The sequence below is a fragment of the Sceloporus occidentalis genome, unplaced genomic scaffold, assembly GCF_023333645.1.
Source record: "Sceloporus occidentalis isolate IW3139 unplaced genomic scaffold, rSceOcc1.0.p SCAF_2, whole genome shotgun sequence".
NCBI lineage: Eukaryota > Metazoa > Chordata > Lepidosauria > Squamata > Phrynosomatidae > Sceloporus > Sceloporus occidentalis.
In genome coordinates this window covers 256,928,183-256,949,319 of record NW_028316982.1, presented here as the reverse complement: position 1 = coordinate 256,949,319, position 21,137 = coordinate 256,928,183, and the positions used below count along the sequence as shown (strand labels likewise).

At 40.2% G+C, this 21,137-nt stretch overlaps 1 protein-coding gene across 2 annotated transcripts; it reads right to left on the bottom strand.

Annotated features, from left to right (window-relative positions):
- Positions 1-5,294: 5,294 nt before the first annotated feature.
- On the bottom strand, positions 5,295-20,920 carry CCDC82 (coiled-coil domain containing 82). 2 transcript variants are annotated; one of them, XM_089512789.1, is made up of 8 exons: positions 20,736-20,920; positions 14,476-15,059; positions 13,281-13,503; positions 13,012-13,104; positions 12,743-12,867; positions 11,089-11,259; positions 9,303-9,488; positions 5,295-7,097 (listed from the first exon to the last, which is right to left on the bottom strand). In XM_089512789.1, exons 2-8 carry the CDS (start codon positions 15,052-15,054, stop codon positions 7,032-7,034), a joined length of 1,443 nt encoding a protein of 480 aa, XP_089368915.1. In that variant the 5' UTR covers positions 15,055-15,059; positions 20,736-20,920; the 3' UTR covers positions 5,295-7,031. The 2 variants fall into 2 exon arrangements, with proteins under 2 accessions (XP_089368915.1, XP_089368916.1); XM_089512790.1 differs by lacking the exon at positions 11,089-11,259.
- Positions 20,921-21,137: the final 217 nt, after the last annotated feature.

Genomic DNA, 21,137 nt, shown 5'->3' with positions numbered 1-21,137 from the left:
CGCCGCCTCCGCCCCCCCCCCGAGGGCCACCGACGGCTCGCTCCGCTTCCTCCTCGGGGCTCCTGGAACTCCTCCTTTTCCCCCTTACTCTTCCTCCTTTCTCTCCCTCTTCTTTCCTCTTCTCTCTTTCTTCCTCCCTCTTTCCTCCCTTCCTTCCTTCCTTCCTCCTCTTTGGCCCAGGGGCAGCCCCACTCTCAGGGCCCCATGGATGGAGGCGGCTGGGCTGGGGCTGCCTGTCCCCTCCCAGGGAGAGAGAGAGAGAGCTCTAGGGGGCAAGGGCCATCCCGGGGGCCTTTGGGGGGAAGGAGGCCAGAGCAGCTTCAGGGGGGAGGAAGAAAGTGGGCAGCCGGGGAGAGAGCCAGACCCAAGCAGCCCCCGGGGCCCACCCTGTCCCAAGGCTTCCCAAACTCGAAGCCGAGGCAGAGCAGCCCTCCTCCTCCTCCTCCTGCTGCTGCTGCTGGGGCTTCAAACGGGGGAAGGAGGCAGGAAAGAAAAAGGACAGGCAAAAAGGAGGGAAGGATGCCTGGGAAAGAGAAAGGAAAGCGTGACACTTTCGCCAGAGACTTCCCGATGGGATGCCTGGAAAGCGAAGAGGGAGGAGGGATGGAAAGGAAGCAAGCCAGCCGGGCGAGGAGGAGAAGAGTTTGCCAAGTGCTGCTTCCCTTGCCCTCCCTGCTCCCTGGGCTTTGCCAAAGGAATTAAAACAGCCCTAATTCAGGGGAGCACCAGAGCCCAAAATCAATCCCAGGGAGTTTGAGGAAGGGGAAAGCCAAGGAAGGAAGGAAGGAAGGAAGGACTGGCTGCCTTCAAGGGAACCCTTGGAAACTTGGAGTGTCCCACCCCCAAACCCCTCCTCGACCCAGGCAGCTTCTTCGTCTCCTGCTTTTCGGGGCGGAGGGTCGAGCCCATCCCCTGGAGAGGGTCTCCGGAGAGGGAAGAGCCGGTCCTGGCCGAGGGCTGGGAGCGGCGGGGAGAGCCAGGCTCCCGGGGTCCCTGCTGCTGCTGCTTCTGCTGCTGCTTCTGGGGCAGAAGAAGAGCAGCAACTGGGAGGAAGGAAGGAAGGAAGGAAGGCTGGCAAGCGAGAAAGACAAGGCACCGCGCGCCCCCTAGTGGCCCTCTGCCCTCAACGCAGAGCCCCCTTTTCCCATCCTCAACATCCTATTTGATTTATATATAACACAGTATAAAACACAACATACAGTTAAAACACATCCCATTAATTCCCTCACCCCCGTCCACACTAGGATAACAAATAGACAAAAAGAAAATGTCATTAAACAATCAAAAGATTACAAGAGTTAAAAATTAAAAGAATGACAATAGTCTATGACTATTCCAGTAAAGAGAGAAGAGGCCGGGCGGTTTGGGCGTTCTCTGTGATGGTCTGCGTCCGTGGGGGACCAGGTGGGTTATTCAGGGAAGGCCTGTCAGAAGAGATCCCTCTCCACAGCCCTTTTGAAGCTGCCAAGGCTGGTAATGTATGTTCCAGATTTCTTCCGACAGGCCGTTCCCCAATTTGAGAGCAGCCAGTGAGAAGGCCCTCTGGGGAACCACAGTCAACCTGGTCTTTATTGGCTGAAAGAGGTTCTTCCCAGAGGACCTAAGTGTGTGGGGCGGATTATATGGAAGGAGGTGATCCCACAAATAGGTTGGACCCAAGCCATGTAGGGTTTTAAAGGTGATAACCAACACCTTGTACTGCACCCGGAAACTAATAGGCAGCCAGTGAAGAGATTTTAAGATAGGAGTAATGCAGTCACCTCTAGCTGTCCCGGTGACTACTCTGGCTGCCATATTTTGGACTAGTTGAAGTTTCCAGACAAGGCACAAGGGTAGCCCCATGTAGAGTGCATTGCAAAGATCGAGTCGTGAGATTACCAGGGCATGCACTGCAGCTTCTAGGTCCCTCTGTTCCAGGAAAGAGCACAGCTGGCGTATTAGCCAAAGCTGATAGCAAGCACTCCTGTCCTGACTGACATCCTCATCGATACCTTGGATGAAGGAACAGAGGGTATGGTTATCAAACTTGCAGCTGGCACCCAATTAAGAGGAGGGGCTAATAAGAATTAGTGGCTGATAGGGAGCCCTGGTGGTGCAGTGGTTAAATGCCTGTACTGCAGCCACTCACAAACCATGAGGGGAAAAAACCCATCTAGGGTTAGCTGTGTTGGCCATATATAGCAACTCCAATAACATCCAAACAATGATACCTTTATTGGGCTAACCCAAAGACACAATTCCATGTTGCAAGCTTTCAGAGTCTCACACTTGGAATACTTGCCCATAGGGAAACATTGGAGAATGCATGCCCATAAATATAAATGGGGAAATACATGCCCATAGGGAAAGTGAAATCACAGTGCTATACTGTCATCCCTCCATCTCCATGGATTCTTTATCCACAGATTCAGCCATCCATGGTTTGAAAATATTTAAAATATATTTAAATTCCCAATAGCAAATCTTAATTTTGTTATAAGGGACACCATTTCGCTATGCCATTGTATTTAATGGGACTTGAACATGCACAGATTTTGGTATCCATCTGGGGGTGGTGCTGGAACCAAACCCCAGTGGACACCAAGGTCCCACTGTGATTGTGAGTGTGAATAGGATTTATTCATTTACTACTCTTTGCTGACAAGGTTTTCTAAGCAGACATTTCATTCTGCATTGTTACTGCTTCCTGTTCATAGGACACCACAATGCATGCTCTCTTACCACAATAAACTCAAGGAGCAAAGAAAGTGTGCTTGCTTATCATATGTGATAAATAACCTGTATTATTCATGCAGTTGTTTGCACATGTAGTTCCCAGCAGGACATGCCAGCATTTTAAAGTCAAACAACACTTTGAAGATCAGGACAGCATGATGGAAAAAGGGATTTTTTTTGTTTTGTTTGGAGAAAGGCATGTTCTCATTAACTTTTCTAGCACAGCCTCCCAATTTCTAATCCACACAAACCTCAGCAAACAAAGTATTTGTGCTACCGTTTAACACAAATCTTGTCTTTTTAGTTCAAATTCAGTCAGAACCCAAAAACTGTTCAAAGGCAACAAATACTTTTAGGCCTGTTACAGACAGCCAAAATAAAGCTGCTTCGAGTCACAGTGGAGGTATGGTGTTTCAATGATGCATGCGTCCTAAGAGTCCAGAAGTCGCACCAAAGCCATGCTCCAACCCTAAGGACTGGAGCGTGGCTTTGGTGTGGTTTCTGGACTCTTAGGACGCATGCATCATTGAAACACCATTCCTCCACTGTGACTCGAAGCAGCTTTATTTTGGCTGTCTGTAACAGGCCATAAAAGGCAATAAAAAATTATCACAGCAACCCATACAAATTAAAGCATAGAGCATAAGGGGAAACAGTTAAGTACCCTGCAGGTGAGAATCCCTTCTAGACTTAAGCTTTTTCAGCAGACAATAAAATGCCACTAGCAAGGCAACTTTTAGATTTCCTGGTGTGAAGAATGGATAGCACAACTTTGAAAGCTCTCTTCCATTCTCTTCACACATGGAGAGTAATCTTTGTTTGGCAATCATAAATAACAGTTACTGAAGCAGAGAGCAGATCAAAATCTGTTTGGATCAATTTAATGGAACCCTTAAATGGCTATAACAAATTTAAATAATATTCGTAAAGTGTGAGATCTAAGGGTCTGCTTGTGAACAGTTCACATTCTCTTTTTAATGGTTATTTGATTTATATCCCACTTTTCTTCCACATGGGATCCAAAGAAACTCACGCAGCATGTTACAATAGCTAAAAGAATTCAAAGATATATAGCCATGTTGGTCTGTAGGATTAGTATGCAGAGATCTTGTAGCATATTTGAGACTAACTGAAAGAAGCTGGCAGCATGAAATTTCCTAGACTTAAGTCTGCTTCCTCAGATGCATTTGGTGGAGTGGAAATCACAGACCTATATATGTCCTTGGTGTGTGAGAATGTAAATTCAAATTCCAAATCCTTTATGCATGGAAATGAAGTGGGAAGTCATCTGGCACTGCAAACTAGCCTGTATGTGAGGGGGATAGATGGGTGTAGGATGCCCCCATGAGGATGGCGTGAGATAAAATGTGTGTAGTGTGCCAGGAAGCCATTATCTTTTTTCATTATTGAGGGACTGTAGTTTGTAGATGAAGTCCAATTCTGCTGTTTCTCTTTCTAATCCATCTAGTTCTTTTGTTCAAGGACTGCTGTTCTGAGGTCTGAGATGGAATGCCCAGGGAGAGTGAAATGTTCTGCCACTGGTTTTTGTGTATTCTCATTCCTAATGTCTGATTTATGTCCACTTATCCTTTGGTGCAGGGATTGGCCTGTTTGCCCGATGTAGAGTGCTGAAGGGCATTGATGATGACATACTGTGGCATAAATCACATTAGAGGATAAGCACATGAAAGTCCCCCTAATATTGTGGGTGATGTCATTAGGTTTTGTGATATTTCCTTGATAAATGTCTGGGCAGATTTGGCATCTCGGTTCATCAGACATTAGAAATGAGAATACACAAAAATGGGTAACAGAACAGTTTACCTTCCTCTGAGGGTGAAAGAGTGTGACATGCCTAAGGTCACACAGTGGGTTTCATGGCCAGGCTGGGAATCAAACCCTGGTCTCCAGAGTTGAAGTCCGACATTCAACCATGCTGACTCTTAATGATGTTCTTAAAGGGACAAATAAGCAGGAAGGAGTGGATAGGATGGAAGGTAAGAGTATGTGTTACCTCTTATAACATAGGGCAAAAACAAGGTTAAAATTATAAAATGTTTTAAAAGGGAGGGAATTAAATTGTGCAGCTAAGGATGACCACAGAATCAATACATAAACAATAATGAATAAACATCAGTGTTCTGTAATTATAGGGGAGAAAGATGGGAAGAATAAAAACCATAAGCCTCACTTCATGGCTTCTTACTTCCTAATTTTAACTAAATCATGTCCCTTTCCTGTGGCCTTCTGAAACATTAACTAAGGAAACTATTACCCACCTACTCAAAAAAAGGTTGCGGCTCTCCTTCCTTCTCTTCCCCTTAAAAATACAAACATAGCCTCAGTTTCACAGGGAGAGTCCTGATCAGAGTGTGACTTGCTCTCACAGTATGTAAAAACTCACATACTAACACGACTGAAGACAACTGGATTTCCTTATAAATTATATCTATCTGTTTACAGAGTATAAATATGGGTGTGGTTTATGTACAGCAAAATGTTCTTCAAACACAGTAGGCATGAGTGAGCTGTAAATCCCATTACAGCCTTAAAAAGTATTTCTGACACACATATTTCACACAGTTTTTATTTGTATTTGTCACAACAAATCTTAACATACTAAGAGTTATACATGCAGATTGCCTCTCCGATTGTATTGCTGGCCCTGTTGTCTTAGTCTTGCTTTCTAACCCCACTTTCCTGCCACAGCCTAATTATCAGAGCAACAGCAATACATTCAAGAAGTATGGTGGTTTGGTGATGTCAAGCATAAGCCTAAGAACAGCTTACCTGGATCAGAACAACTGATCAGAATTACTACTGTAATCTGTAAGCCATTACACTCTTCCTGTATGTGAACTCTGAAATTCCCTAAAAGACACAATATTCTGCTTCTCAAAATTAGTTGAGTCATCATATCTAATAAAAGCAAAATAATTTCTCCAACTGCCAACTTCCTTATATAGCAAAAATGGCACAATTCAAGCACAGGGCAGAGGTTATTAGCACGTTTGGAAGAACCCCAAAGTTGGCAGAAGCATAAAAAGGTCTGATGGGAAAATCTTAAAGTGGGGGTAGACAATGAGGACCAAGCATTCTCAATGAAAATAAGAACACTGCTTGACTTTTACAGTCGAGTCCAGAAACCTGAAGCAGGAAATAGAATGGAACTAAGTAGCCTGATAGAGAACATGTGGGGCTGGCTGGATCCCTAAATATGAGTACTCTATACTGCAGTGTTTTATGACAATCCCCATTAGTCAACAGTCTTTCTTAATCTTGAATCCATTACTGATGCAGTGAACATCCATAGAAGTCTCTAAGAAACAGTCCAACATGGAAGTTATCAGATACCTAACAGCAGCCTCTATACAAATCATAAAGAACTGTAAAGCTTCTTCTCTTCCAAATTCTACATAAAGGACATAATAGGATTTGTTGTGTTTTAGGACAATTCAGTGCCACACTCAGTCTGAATGAATGCTGCTCTTCTCCTTTGCTTTAGGGGATGCTAGCAAAGTTCTAGCTTTCAGTCAACTGTGCTGGCTAAATACAAGTCCATGAATTTTGTGCCACAAGGACACATAAACAATGATAGCCTGCTGTTTTTGGAGAGGTCATTTGTTACTGCCATGTATCCAGCTTTTAGGTATTATGATGGGTAAACAACACTTACTGTCCAAAACACACTGAAGAAATAATCCAGTTCCAAGACTACTTTAACTGCCCTGGCTCAATGGTAGGGAATCCTGAGAACTGTAATTTTATGAGACATTTAGCCTTCTGTCAGAGAACTCTATTGCCACAATAAACTACAATTCCCAGGATTCCCTAGCACTGAGCCAGGGCAGTTAAAGCGGTCTTGAACTGGATTATTTCTATAGTGTGTTCTGGACCACAGTCTGTGGACTTTCACTATATAGATATTTCCTTTTCCAAAAAGAACTGAAGCCAAGTATATCTCACATGTTGGCACAATCCACCTGAGTATCACACTACTGAAAAATTCATTTCCTGAATTAACACCCTGATTTTTTTTCAGACCATTAAGTTGAGCTACGTGGCACTCAAGAGCAGAAAAGAAATTATTTCCACTATAAAAATTATTTAAATAATTATTATGATAATTAAAATGAACTATGAAAAGAAACAAACAGTAGTGTCCATAATAACAACAAGAAGGTATATTATTAAACCCTGGAATGAAAAAAAGTAGCTAGAATGCAAGATGATCTTCAAATACTGTCACCAGTTTAGAGGAAGCACATCTGTATATGCTTTTAAAATCTGTTTTCAAAGAATGAATCCAAGCACTTTCAGTCCATTTTTTCATCTTGGAAGTAATCTGCACTGTCCATATATTCTTGTAGAGCTTTGTATTGCTTGAAACAAAGGAAAAAAACCCATCATTTTAGCAGACTGAATCCCAGGTGAGGCTTTTTTGTCAATTGTTGATAGCTTTCACAGGTGAGACATGTAACAACAACATGATCAATGGAAGCAGCAAGGCAATATATTAAATCCAAACAAAGATTGGACAAAATTCATTAGAACATGCAGCTGTCTACTGGAGGGAAATTCTGCCAATACCTATTGGCTTTATTAGTGATCACCTTGCACTTTTAGTGACAGTACAGAAAGAGAAATATTCATATAAAGTACTTCTGGAAGAGATTGCACCTGTCAAATGTCTCCGTTTTTCCCATGAATGAAAGGCAGTTAAATCCTGCTTTCTTGGAATTTTGGATTTGTTGTGTTTATTGATAATGTGCATTTATGGTGAAGTTTACACTTGCAACGTTACTAATTTTAAATGTATTTTCTTCAGTACCTGTGACTATCCATTCTAAAGCCAGCCTTCTATATCCACAGATTCTTTATCCATGGATTCCAGCATCCATGGTTTGAAAATATTTTTTAAAATATGTAAATTCCCCAAAAACAAACCTTGATTTTGCCCTGGTGGCGCAGTGGTTAAATGCCTGTACTGCAGCCATTCACTCAAAACCACAAGGTTGCGAGTTCAAGACCAGCAAAAGGGCCCAAGCTCGACTCAGGCTTGCATCCTTCCGATGTCGCTAAAATGAGTACCCAGGCTGTTGGGGGCAAAATAGTTTACTTGCTAATTAGCTTACTTGCTGTTCACTGCTATGATCTTTGGAATAGCGGTATATAAATAAAACAAATTATTATTATTATTATTTTATATAAGGGATACCATTTTACTATGCCACTGTATTTAACGGGATTTGCACATCCACAGATTTTGTTATCCACAGCGGGGCCTGGAACCAAACCCTAGCAGATCCCAAGGACCCAGCCCACTGTATAATGCTCTGCAAAGAACCAGTCTTGATCCCTAAAGGTTTATTTTTTGAAATTGAGGAAAGTGGCTTTCTACAGAGACAACACTGAATTAGCAAGTGGCTGCAAAATTTTATACACAACAACAACTTCCTCTAGATTCCCTTACTTAACACAAATGAACGGCAAGACAAAGGGGAAAGCAGATTGGCCTGCTTCACCAGCTACTCCCAGCATGGCTACCAAAATGGGAATCATAAGAAAAGTGGAGAAATAAAAATCAACCCTAGACTAATTTTAGAAGTTTTCTAGAAGGTTCAAATGCTTTTATGTACTTAGCTGACTCTGCTGTTTCACTTCACATCTGTCCATTATTATTTTTGCTTAAAATGTTTCCTTAAACATGTTGAACTGCTTTTCTTTTTTGTGGTATAGGGCCTGAACAGATAGGCCAAAATAAAGCTGCTTTGGGACAATTTGGAGGTAAGCTGTTTAAATGACACATGCATCTTTAAGAAGCCAGAAGCCATGCCAAAGCCATGCTCCAGTCCTAAGGACTGGAGCGCAGCTTCAGCACAGCTACTGGCTTCTTAAGACACATACATAATTTAAACAGCATACCGCCAAAGTGACCCAAAGCAGCTTTATTTTGGCCTGTCTGTTTGGACCCATAGTAATCAATCCCTATTCTTCTCACGTTATTTCTGCCTCAGGTACCAAATTTTCTATTAAAGAAGTAATACTCAGGAATCTACTTTGTTAATTGAAATATACCTGTAATTTGCTGAAGCAGTGAAAGCGGCAGGATGCCATACTTTGAAAGAACTGAGCTTAGCAAAAGAAAGAAATGAGAGCCGAGTGCCAAGGTTTCTATGCCTTTACCTTTTATTGGATTTCTCTACAGCATCACAAAGGGACACTGTAAATGTACTGAAAAGAAGTCCAGACTATTTTTGCAGTAAACCTCTTTAATTTAAAATGGAACTTATTCTAGAGTAACAAGAACCCAGCTCTTTCTGGTCCTATTAATTTGGTCTTTTTAAAACTACAACAACAAAAAGACTATTCTCTTAATCATTAAAACAAAACTCTAAATGGGTCCCATTTCTATGCAAGAAGTATTTTTCAGGTTAACTTTTCCTAGAATTACACTTTATGGACTATTAAATTTGCACATACACTCTCTCTTTGTTCACTTGAATTCACAAAATCCTCACTGTGCCATGATTATTAATTCCATTGATTCCCAAAGAAACAGAATTCACCAATCAGTTCTACTATACCTTATCAATCCAGCCATCTTCCTCCAACTCCCTGAAAATTCTGTTCACAGAATCTTCAACTGGCTCATCCTGAAGGCCATCATTTTTCATAACCAAAAAGCAATCCTGATATAACTTGTATTTAAAATGCTTCAAACTATGATAAACATAGGTTCGGTTTGCACATGTAGTTCCGATCTTCAATGCCTGTATCAAAAGGCAAGGTGTTTGGACAATAGTGGGAAATGTAATTATCTCATCAGTTATAAATGTCATATAAAATGATACAATATTACATAGACATGTTGTTTATAAGTATCTAAATGATAGCAACTCCTACTCTTCTCATTTTTATAAAGGCAACACTAGTGCCAATTGTTTTAATCAGTTGAAATACTGGTACCGCTGGGGCTAGGAAAACGTTTTAAATAATAAATTAAAAGGATTAGATTTTTGTATGTATGCATGTAAATACCCTGAAGTCATAAAGCATACCCTGTTCAGCACTAACTGAATCGCAATGGAATGAATTTAAAAAGCATAGTTAATGAAAATAAACACTACAAATCCTAGGTTTATACAGTAGAACAGTCATACCAGTGTAAATTTAAGGAATCACTTCACTTTAGAAAGTTTGTGAATGCAAAGTTAGGAGCCCCACGGGCATATCAACCTGCATAAAATTGTACATATTTACTGTGGAAGTTAACACACAATTGGAGTTTGGCAAAATTGTTTTGAAATATACAATTCTCATATTCCTAAACTGTCACAAGTCTCCAGTGCACAACAAATTAGCTTCCATGTTTAGGTTATATGTTTGTACAAAAGTCTAATGAACGTTGGGCCTGGTAAGTTATGAAATATGCATAGTCACTGATACATGCACACAACTTTTTAAAACATAAAAAAATCTATGTATCAACAGTCTTTAAAAATACAAGGCTAAAAACAAAACCAAACATTAGAATCACCAACAAAAAAACAGTGCAATGTGCAGTGGACCCTTGGTATACGCGGGGGATCCGTTCCGGACCCCCCCGCGTATACCAAAATCCATTTATGCTCAAGTCCCATTTGTCCCAATGGCGGTGTGCATGACGGTGCCGGAGGCCTTGAAGGCCTCTGGCGGTGCTGTGCTCCGCGCCTTTTTTTTGAAGAGGAGGCGCGGAGCACAGCACCGCCAGAGGTCAAGGCCTCCGGCATCATCACCTGGCCTCCTCGCCACCACTGCCGCCGCGGAAGGAGTGGGTGTCGGTGCTGGGGCCCTCTTGGCCTCCAACACCGGTATCTGGGCCTTCCGTGGTGGCGGAGGCATGGAGGAGGCCGGATGCCAGCGCTGGAGGCCTTGAAGGCCTCTGGCTTGGCAGCTCTCCCTCCTTGCCGCCACCGCGGGAAAGGCCCGGTGGCAGTGCTGTTGGGGGGCCAAAAGGCCTCCAGCACCACCATCGGCCCTTTCACAGCGGCGGCGAGGAAGCCAAGGCTTGGCCTCCGCCGCTGCCACCTGGCTTGTCCCGTGGCGGCGGCGGCGGAGGCCAAGTAGCCGCGCCGAGACTTTAAAGGTAAGTAAGAGGAAGGGAAGGGAGGGAGGCAGAAAAGGAAGGGAGGAGGGAAGCGAGGGAGGGGAGGGAGGAGAAGGAAGTTGTCCCCAATGGCGGTGTGCATGCACGTGCGCCGCCATTGGGGACAACTTCCTGATTTGCCATCCGCAGATGCTCAAATCCGCGGATGGCAAATCCGCGTATAAGAAGGGCCGACTGTATCCCCCCCATTTTCAGTAGCTTTGAAACACACAAACAAAATTTACCTGTTTATCATGCGACATGAAGTCATCTACTTCCAATGTTTCACTATTGTATGATTTTCCTGATAGAATTACTGTAAATTTACAGTACCTCTGCAGTTCACAGGCTTGACAAGAACGTTTCACTGGGTTTCCCATATTTATGCAAATAGCAGAATAACTATCTACTCGTTCCTGGAAAACGATATTTGGTTGGAATGAGCTACTGGGTTCTTAAAAGTACTAATTCATATGCAAGTGAACTTGGTCCCTGTTACTTATCCTCATATTGTAGATTCTTAAATAAATATTGGAGATAGGGAAAGTGTGACTTATCACTTACTCTTGACATCTTAGCAGTCACCCACGCTTTTTTGCTGTTATATTTTTTTTCCCACAAGAAAAAACAATGTTACTTTTCTCTGGCAGGTACAATTTAAAGGTGTGTTTATTGGATATTCCATGGGTTCTCCATGGATAGTTCAGGAACTGACAGGTATTGCATGATTAGACCACGAAATACATAATTACAAGTCTTACTCTCTTGTACAACTGGCAACATTATACGCTTGCACAGGCTAAGTAAACAAGCTCAGTCCCCAAAGAACAGATATGTACTGGGGAAATTCTTCTAAACGTGTTGAGCACTCATCAGTTGAGAAAATAATACTTGGCAACATGCACACATGGCACTAGTATGCATAAATGAAATTCCTTTACCTACTGACATCCCCATTCTTTTTCATGTCAGAGGCAGATCCATATGTGAAAAAGAGGGCAAGTATGGAGCTGTTACTACTAGTAAAAGAAATGGGAAGTGCATGAGCCACTAGTAAAGGAAATGGGAGATGCATGACATTAAGGAATCATGCACATATTAAGGAGTTCTAAACTCAGTTAATACAGAGAAAGGCATGTCAAGTAATCAATCCATCAATTGAACAAGCACTGCTTGCTCAGGTCAACTTAGGAGGCCAATGCACATTCTCCAGCTTTCAGACGTGTAAAGAGTGACGATGAAGATCATACCATTATGGTAATGTAACTCTTGAAATCTGCTGATGAAAATCACCCTGGCTTTATCACTATCATGATTTCAGTGAATAATGAAAACATGGTTTACTTATGAAAGCGCAAGCATAAATTGATATTACAGACATTTTAATGGAATGCTTATTTTCTTCTTCTCAGGAGTTTCTTCTTTCATGTTACTACTATTTATATATTTTTTTAAAAAATTAATTTTTGTTGTATATAATGACAAATTGTGTCCTAGACATAATAAAATTTTGTACATAATTAAATTCCTGAGCCACTCCAACCAAGGAGCTGTATAGACAGCCCGCAAGGGGCAGAAGCACTGGGTTGGGGATGCGGCAACCGCATGCCATGCCCCCAACCTAGTGCAAAAAGAACCCACAAATGGTGGGTTCTTTTTCGGCCCCGGAAAGGGCGTCATAGGCGCTGCGCTGTGGTGTTATGACACCCTTTTGGTGCTGCATCGTGTAGATGCAGTACGAGAGTGGTGTCAGCATGGTGCATGCCATGTAAACGGGTGCACGCCAAAATGATGCCATGGAGCCAGGGTCACGGCATCCAGCATGCGGACGCTACGCCGTCACTTCACCCACTCCCTTCCAAGATACTAAATAAAAGGACCAACACAAAATCTCAGTACCTTATAGCGTTCTTTCCAGCGACTTCTAGCAAGTAAATTTTCAAGGCGAGGTTGAATAAAACGGTCATCCAAGTAATGAAGTGAAGTCAGCATATCTTTTTCATAGCTCTTCTGTCTTTCCCCCTCTATTGAGTTTTTTTAAAAAAAGAAATTAGCATAACAACCTTGTTTATCTTCACATACATATTTTAAAATAGTATTGTACTTACTTCAGTAACAAAATCTTTAATAGGAAAATATAACAAGCTTAATAAAAGCATTTTCCTTACCATATAATGAAATCAAAAAAGTATTATCAATTGCATTGATCAGAAAAGACTTTACAACTCTCTGGAAATGGACAGAGGGATCAACACGAGGCACTGTAAAAAGAGTAAAAATAATTAGTAAAATACATCTGAATATAATGATCACACTGATGACTTACAGAAGAATTACAGTACATGTAGTTTCCTATATGGATACAAGTAAAATGTGATGAGACTGTAAAATCAGAAATATGATATTCATTTCCTTTTCTAGCTAATCTTAAACTTACAGTTTGGGAGATGCCTTTCCAACAACAGCCTTGGCATAAATTGCTCTCTCTCTTGTGGCTGACTTTCATTTTCAGAGTTTTCCGGTTCCAAATTGTCCCCCTCTTCTTCCTCCTCCACGATGAAATCTTTCATGCTGTCATCATCTGATGTGTCATTGATTTCAGCTTCTGAGAGGGGTGAATTGTAAGAATCATCTAATGTTACTGCATCATCTTCATTATCCTAGTCAAAGTGAAAAGTAAAGAAACTTCTTTCAATAGTCTGTTTAAATTATTTTGTATTGTTACATGTACTGAAAAGTATTTGCCATGTAAAGTCATGACCATCAAACCCAGTTCATTACACACGGAGATAGGAGACCATGCCCACTTTCTCCAGCTAACTTAGAATCACAGTCTCAAGGTTAAAAAAAAAAGATTTTAAAACTGAGAAAATTTATCCTAGACTGAGAAGTCATATTTGGGCATCACTAGCCTATCTTCACTGTGGTTGTTGTCAGAACCCACTCAAGATCATTCCTAGGTTACAGAATGGGTTAAATATGCAAGTTACAACAGTGAGAAGACAATGTAACATGATCCAGTTTTTTAATTAAAAAATTTCCAACCAACTTCACAAATAAAAATTTCATCTGTGAACAGCAAGTGTAATGATGCTGAGGAAGACAAAAATTAACAAAATAGCAAAACAGTACTAGCTAGAATGCTTAAAAGAAAAAAAAATAGATAAGAATGAGTTAGAGAACATGACTGTGTATGCTAGATAACAGTTGGGTCAGAAAGGTCTCCTCATGCTATTCTGGGCCTTTTTATTGCTCTTAAGTGGTTCCTTAATGTCTACATCTACCCAAAACAAGGAATGCCAGGCTGAGACTATGTGGGACAGTGATTGAAAACAGTCCTGATAAGAGATGTCAATAATGGAGCCCACGAGGGCCCAGAAATGTATGTGTTTTGTATCCAATGACTGAAAAGGGATGTAAGTGTTTGTATCCTTTGTATCCAATCAATGTATGACTTGTAAGTTCTTTGTCTGAAGTCCTATAAAAAGGTATGTCACCTATATACTAGGGAGATTTACTTCTCTGGCTTTTAAATAAATCTGCTGAACTTTTCATTCACTTCTGGGTCCTCCTGTCTTGTCTTCCTGAAATATCTGCAATATTTCTTTCTGCAAACAAATTCAAAGTTATACCTTATAATAGTCACCAATGCTAGAAGTCTGAGTAGATCGTCTTTGGGACAGTTCCTGCAGCTTCATTAGCCTTTTCTGTTTTTGGTCTGATGCTTCTTTTGCAGGTGACATGTTTTGCTCCTGGCCAACAGACAAGTCTTCCTCATCTGTTATGCAGCTGCATTTAGCATTAACTTTCCGAACAATATCACTGTCATCACTTTCATCACTGTCATACATGACAGATGTTCGAACTCTCTTACGCTTTCCAATGTTGATGCTTTCTTCTTCAGTGTCTTCTGTGGCTATGTCATTGCAACCTCTGTCAACATTTGGAGGGCTACCTGCAGGATCCAGAATTTCATCTTTACTCTTATTAAAAAGAGATTCATTGTTTTCTTTTCCAACCACATCATCTTCTGAACTCGTTTCAAGTTCTTCTTCTTCTTCTGATGTAACTGTATCATCATCTTCTTCACTATCAAGCAGTGTATTGCTTCTCCTAGTCCGATGCCAGTCAACCCGAGATTTGGCTACTGATTTTTCTGCTCTGCTGCTTCTCCTTGTTTCATATCTTCTACTTACAGATTTTGCTTCCATAAGAGCTAGAAAAAAAGTTTTAAAAATTAAATTGCAAATTCAAACTATGAATTGCTTATATCTTTTTGCCTTCAAGAGATGCAAAGATCCAGAAAAAAATTGTTCCCCTTGTTCACACACTGCTAGTTCAAGACGTAAATATATAAATTAGACATTCTAGAAAAGTTTTTTTAAAAACTGTTATGAAATATTATACCTTCCAGAATGAGATAAACTTTTCTAAGAAGCGGTTTACCACAATCCATATTGTGGTAAATCTTCTATGTTCGACAGTATTAATGGGAGTGTCAACAATACTCTACCTTTGGCTATACAGTTGGCCCTCCACATTTGTGGCTTTGACTTTTGTGGATTTAATTATTTGCAGTTTTTATTAATATGTTCTCTCTAGGATTCTCTAGGCCCTCCAGCGAAACTCTGCCAGAGGTTGACCATAATGTGGGGCTGGAGAACCTAGACCTTCCTAGAGAAAACACTTCTCTAGGCATTTGTAGGTCCTCCGGCATGATTAAATAAATAAAAACAATAAAAACAAACTTCTGTTTGTTGGTCATAGGGTTGCACTGGAGGACCTGGAAATTCCTAGAGAGGTGTTCTCTTGGGTAAAAACAATAGTGTTTTTTTATTTGCGGGTTTTCAACATTCACAGGGGTCCTTTGCCCCTAATCCCAGCAAATATGGAAGGACCACTGTACCTGTACTATTAATCAAGAAGTAGAAAACCATATCCAAAAAGTACTTTTGCAAAATAGAACAGATTTTAAGCTGATCAAGTACACGACATGCCAAGGACATTTCTCCAAGCCACGCAATATATATAAGGCCTTGTACAAAGACACACAGACTCTGATTCACTTTTCTTCTTACTAGCATCAGTAAGCTGCTATAAACTGCTGTATATCTGCATATATGTGCATCACATACAGTTATGAAACATAAAAACAAACAACGAAAACCTTGTTTCAGATCACGCAAACCTTCTGTTTCCTGAAGCCTGCAGCATTCAAAGTGAAATAAGGTGCTACGGATCTTTCAGAAATCGATACTGAACAAAAAACCAAACTTGAGTTATGCTATTATTTTCAAGGTTTGGTTCATGAATGGAAAGGGATCTTTCTCAGATGCTGAAGGTATCATATAAACAACAGGATTAGTCTCTGAAGAAGGAGGTGTCAAAAATGAAGAAACAGCTGAACATTAAGAAAACAAAAATAATGACCACTGTTGCTTTACATAACTTTTTCTTCAGCTGCCCTTATCTGCCAGAAGATTTTCGACAGCTGAATATGCTGTTTGAATTTAAAACAGCTTTAAAGACCAGCCTCTTTGCCAAGCCTATCTAAATGTTTTTTTTAATTGTAAATTTTAAATGATTAATTTTAAAGTGTGGATTGTTTTAACATGTATGTTTCCTGTTTGTGCTTTTAAATTGATGTGTGTTTTTAACTCGTGTTCTTAACTGATGTTAAGATGTGTTTGTTGGTCTGTTGGTGTTCCTCATCTTGAACGAAGGCAAGAGGTAGCTAAAAAATAAATATTATTACCGTATTACTATTATTAATGACCATCTAGTGTCTTTAGAGTATATAGGCCCTACTTTTAGTATTGCTCCTCAGCAAAAGAATGACTTAGGAGATCCTACCAGTAGCAATGCTACCAGTGCAGCCTTTAAAATGGGCAAATAAGGTGGATCCAAAATATATACAAAAAGCAGGAGGCCAAGCTAATTGTAAATGGAGAAAAAACAGGAACTTTTGATATACAAAAAGGCGTACGACAGGGGTGCCCCCTATCCCCTTTACTATTTTTGGTGGTAATAGAAACCTTATTAAAACAATTAAGAGAAAAGAAACAAATTGAAGGAGTGAAGATCAAGGGATGGGAATACAAAACAATGGCTTTTGCAGACGACCTAGTTATTTCCTTAAGTAATCCTGTAGACGATATAGATTACCTGCTAACAATTTTGAAGGACTATGGAGAATACTCAGGCTTTCAGGTCAATAAGGACAAAACAAAAATGCTAGCAATGAATATATTTGAAGAGGAGCAGGAGAAAATTAAAGAAAAATCCAACTTCCAAATAGTTAAGAAAGTGAAGTATCTTGGAATTTGGCTTACAACAAAAAATTCAGATATATTTAAGAATAACTATGAAAAAACTTGACTCGAAATTAGAAAAGATATAATAAGGTTGGAAAAATTGCAACTTTCCTGGTTGGGTCGAATATCTGCTATTAAGATGATGATATTACCAAGGATGGTGTTTTTATTTCAAAGTGTACCGATTATTCATAATGAAACTCCCTTCCAAAAATGGAATAAAGAATTGTCAAAATTCATATGGAATTCCAAAAAGCCCAGGATTAGATTCAAATTACTCCAAGATGCAAAAGAAAGAGGGGGCTTAGCACTTCCGGATCTAAAGCTATATTATTTTGCAGCTACCCTAATCTGGACCCTAGACTGGATCAGACTAAAAAATAATAAAATACTAAATCTAGTAGGAGTTGGTCTGGTATATGGCTTGCACAGTTACCTATTTTATGGGAAAGACAAAGTGAATAAAGAATTTAGCCATTTTATAAGAAGAATGATTTATTACGTATGGCAGAAAATAAAGAGGAGATGGTTTCCAAAAATCCCACTATGGGTATCTATTAATGAGGCTTTTTATACAAGAGAAAAAATGTTATGTGAAAAATGGCCAACATATGAAGATCTGACTAGATATGAAAATAACAAAAGAAGATTAAAAACTGAGGAAGAACTACTAGATGAGGGGTTTATTTGCAATTGGTTTTTATACAGAAAGATAAAAGAACAATATAATCAAGATTTAAAATTATATGGAATAGGTAAGGGAGAAGCCGAGTTTGAAAAGATAATAATGCAAGAAGGAACTAAAGAAATTTCTAAAATATATCAACTACTGCTGAGACAAGAGCTTGAACAGGAAAATATAAAAGACTGTATGATAAGATGGGCGCAAGAACTGGGACAAAATATTCAACTAGAACAATGGGGAAAAAATTGGACAAGACGAATGAAGTTCACTAAAAGCTATGCTCTTCAAAAAAACTTGATCAAAATGCAATTTAGATGGTACTTAACTCCTGAATTATTAGCCAAAGTCTCTAAAGACTGCAATAACAAATGCTGGAAATGTAAGGAAGAGACTGGAACATTGATTCATTGCTGGTGGAGATGTAAGATTGTCAGTAAATTCTGGTCTGAAGTTCACAAACAAATTCAAAATATTCTAAAAGTAAATTTTGGGAAAGATCCTAAGATGTATCTGTTAAATATGATTGAGGATAGTGAATTAGAAAGAAAACACGGAAGAATAATATTTTGCATGATCTTAGCTGCAAGGACTCTATTAGCCTCTGTGTGGAAATCGGAAAAGGTACCAGATATAAAATCATGGGTAATTAAGGTATATAAGTATATGGATATGGATAAATTAACCTGCTGGGTAAATAAAGGATCAATGGACAAATCTAAAAAACAATGGGAACCATGGATAAGGTATATGAAACAAGAAGAGGGGGACTATTCTGTTATTATATATGAATAACTTGTAAAGTTAACAGATTAAAAGAATAAAGAGACCATTTCACTTGGTAATAGTACATAAGTAATAAAATGTAACAAGAATAAGAAAAGATGAATTGAACTTGGTAAAGAGGGTAGTGATAGATTTAAGAATAATACATATAAAGACCAATGAGGATTATAAAGGAGATGCCTAAAGTGTCAATTTATAAAGAACGGTTTTTTTCTACAATTTTGATGGGAAGTCAAGGAAGACTAATAGAGGTAAACTCGAATATTATTGGAATGTAAGAACACTATATGATGTATTTTACTTGTAAAAAATTAATAAAAACATTTTAAAAAATGGGCAAATAAGGTATCAAAAAACAGTTAAAAGATTTTCTATGATTTGGTTCAGTCATTAATCAAAATGGTGACTGTAGTAAAACAATAAATAAGTTAGAAGTAGGCAGATTTGAAAGGGCAGCTACAAGAGAACTACATAAGATCATCAAGTATAAAGATATACCATTAAATACCAAATTCAGAATAATCCATGCAATAGTATTTCCTATTTCTATGTATGGTTGTAAAAGCTGGACAGTAAAGAAAGCTGACAGAAGGAAAACCAATGCATCTGGAATGTGGCGTTGAAGGACAGTTCTATGGATATTGTGGAATGTTAAAAGGGCAAATTTATGGATCCCGGACCAAATCAGGTTTGAACTATTCCTAGAAGCCAAGATAGCTAACCTGAGACTTTGGACATACCATGAGGGAAGCGTGATATAGTGGTTTGAGCGCTGGGCTACAACTCTGGAGACCAGGGTTCAATTCCTAGCTCAGCCATGAAACCCAGTGGGAGATCTTGGGCAGGCTGCAGGCTCTCAGCATCCTCAGGGGAAGAGGCCAACCGCAAACCTCTTTGAACAAATCTTGCCAAGAAAATCCCATGATAGGTTCACCTTAGAGTTGCCATAAATCGAAAATGACTTGAAGGCACGCAACTGCAATAACAACAACATGACTCACTGGCAAAGAGGATCATATTTGTTAAGGTGGGAGGCAGCAGGAAAAGTGGAAGACCACATTACAGATGGGTTGATTCAATCAGGGAAGCCACAAGACCTGAACAAAGCAGCTGATGTCTGTGATTCTCGCAGGCCTCTCATTTAGGGTCACTGTAAGCCAACACTGATTTGACAGCAAATAACAAACCTCTCATGGTTAGTTCTGTCTAGCACAGAAAGGAGGTTCAGAGTGGCATTATGGCCCATATGAAGACTAACCCATTGTGGGAATTAATTTAAGCTCTAATGCTCATGTATAATTAGCCCAGCCAGCCACCTTTACTGCTCAGCTGCGCTATTTGGCTGCTGTTTAAAGCCTAATAAAAATCCCAGTGTAACAGGCATTCGCATAACGCTGGAGGTTGGAGGGAATCCTTTGATGCAAAATGCTCTGCGAGGTTCATTTGATAAACAGTATATAAACCCAGCAATTACCTTCCCGGTTTCATAACGACCATACTATGCCTTTTACTGCTCCTTTGCCATCACCATTCTGCAATGATTGTCATTAAAAGGTGCACTTAAATACTTTGATAAATAAAGGAAACCAAACCAAATAAAGAGATACAAGAGAAGGGAACTGTTTATCTGCCCATTTCCTCTTTTAATGGTCCTAATAAAGGTATTACACAATGATGATCTGTTTTTATTACTTATACTTGTTCTATAATATGTTCTTGATTCCCTGGGGAAAAGGTGGAATATAAATACATTATTATTATTGTGTTCACCTAGCCTGGTGTGATGGTTTGAGGATCGGACTATGACTCTGGAGAGCAGGGTTCAAATCCTGCCTGGTTGAACCATGGAAAAACCCATTGGGCTGAACTTGGGGCAAGTAAGTAAGTAAGTCACACTGTCTCAGCCTCAAAGGAAAGCCATGACAGACCCCACTCTGGAGAGATCCAGCCCAGGAAACCCCATGGCAGGGTCTCCATAAGTGGGAAACCATGCTTTTGACTGTATGAAGCCACCCCATTCCCTGCCCTCAGGGCTCCTTTAGGGAGCAACATCCCCAGCCGCCATTTTGTAGCTCTCTCAGGAGCCCAATAGCCCCCCCGCCCCGTTTACCTGTGTCTCGAGCTCCCGCTCAGCCAATGAGAAGCGGCCAGGGAAACCACTCCAACAAAATGGCGGGAGTTTTTTATCGAGGCCACGCCCCCTAGACCCGCCGCATGTGATTGGCGGTTCTTTCCTGTCACTCACACACACCCCTTTCCCCCTTGTCTTCGTCTCTGCCGCCTCCTCCTCGCTTCTTCTAGCTGCTGCAGGAATAACAAGGCGCGGCCGAAACTAAGGAAGCGTCACGTGATCCTTGGCTGCACATAGACATTGTAATGATAGATGTAGACGCGGCGGTCGAGATTCTGAGTTCGCTTCGGAAGGATTTTATTTTATTATTCTTGTTATTCTTATTAATTTTACAAAAATAGAGTTTTATGGTTTAAAATGGTCGCTTGCCCATACAATGGA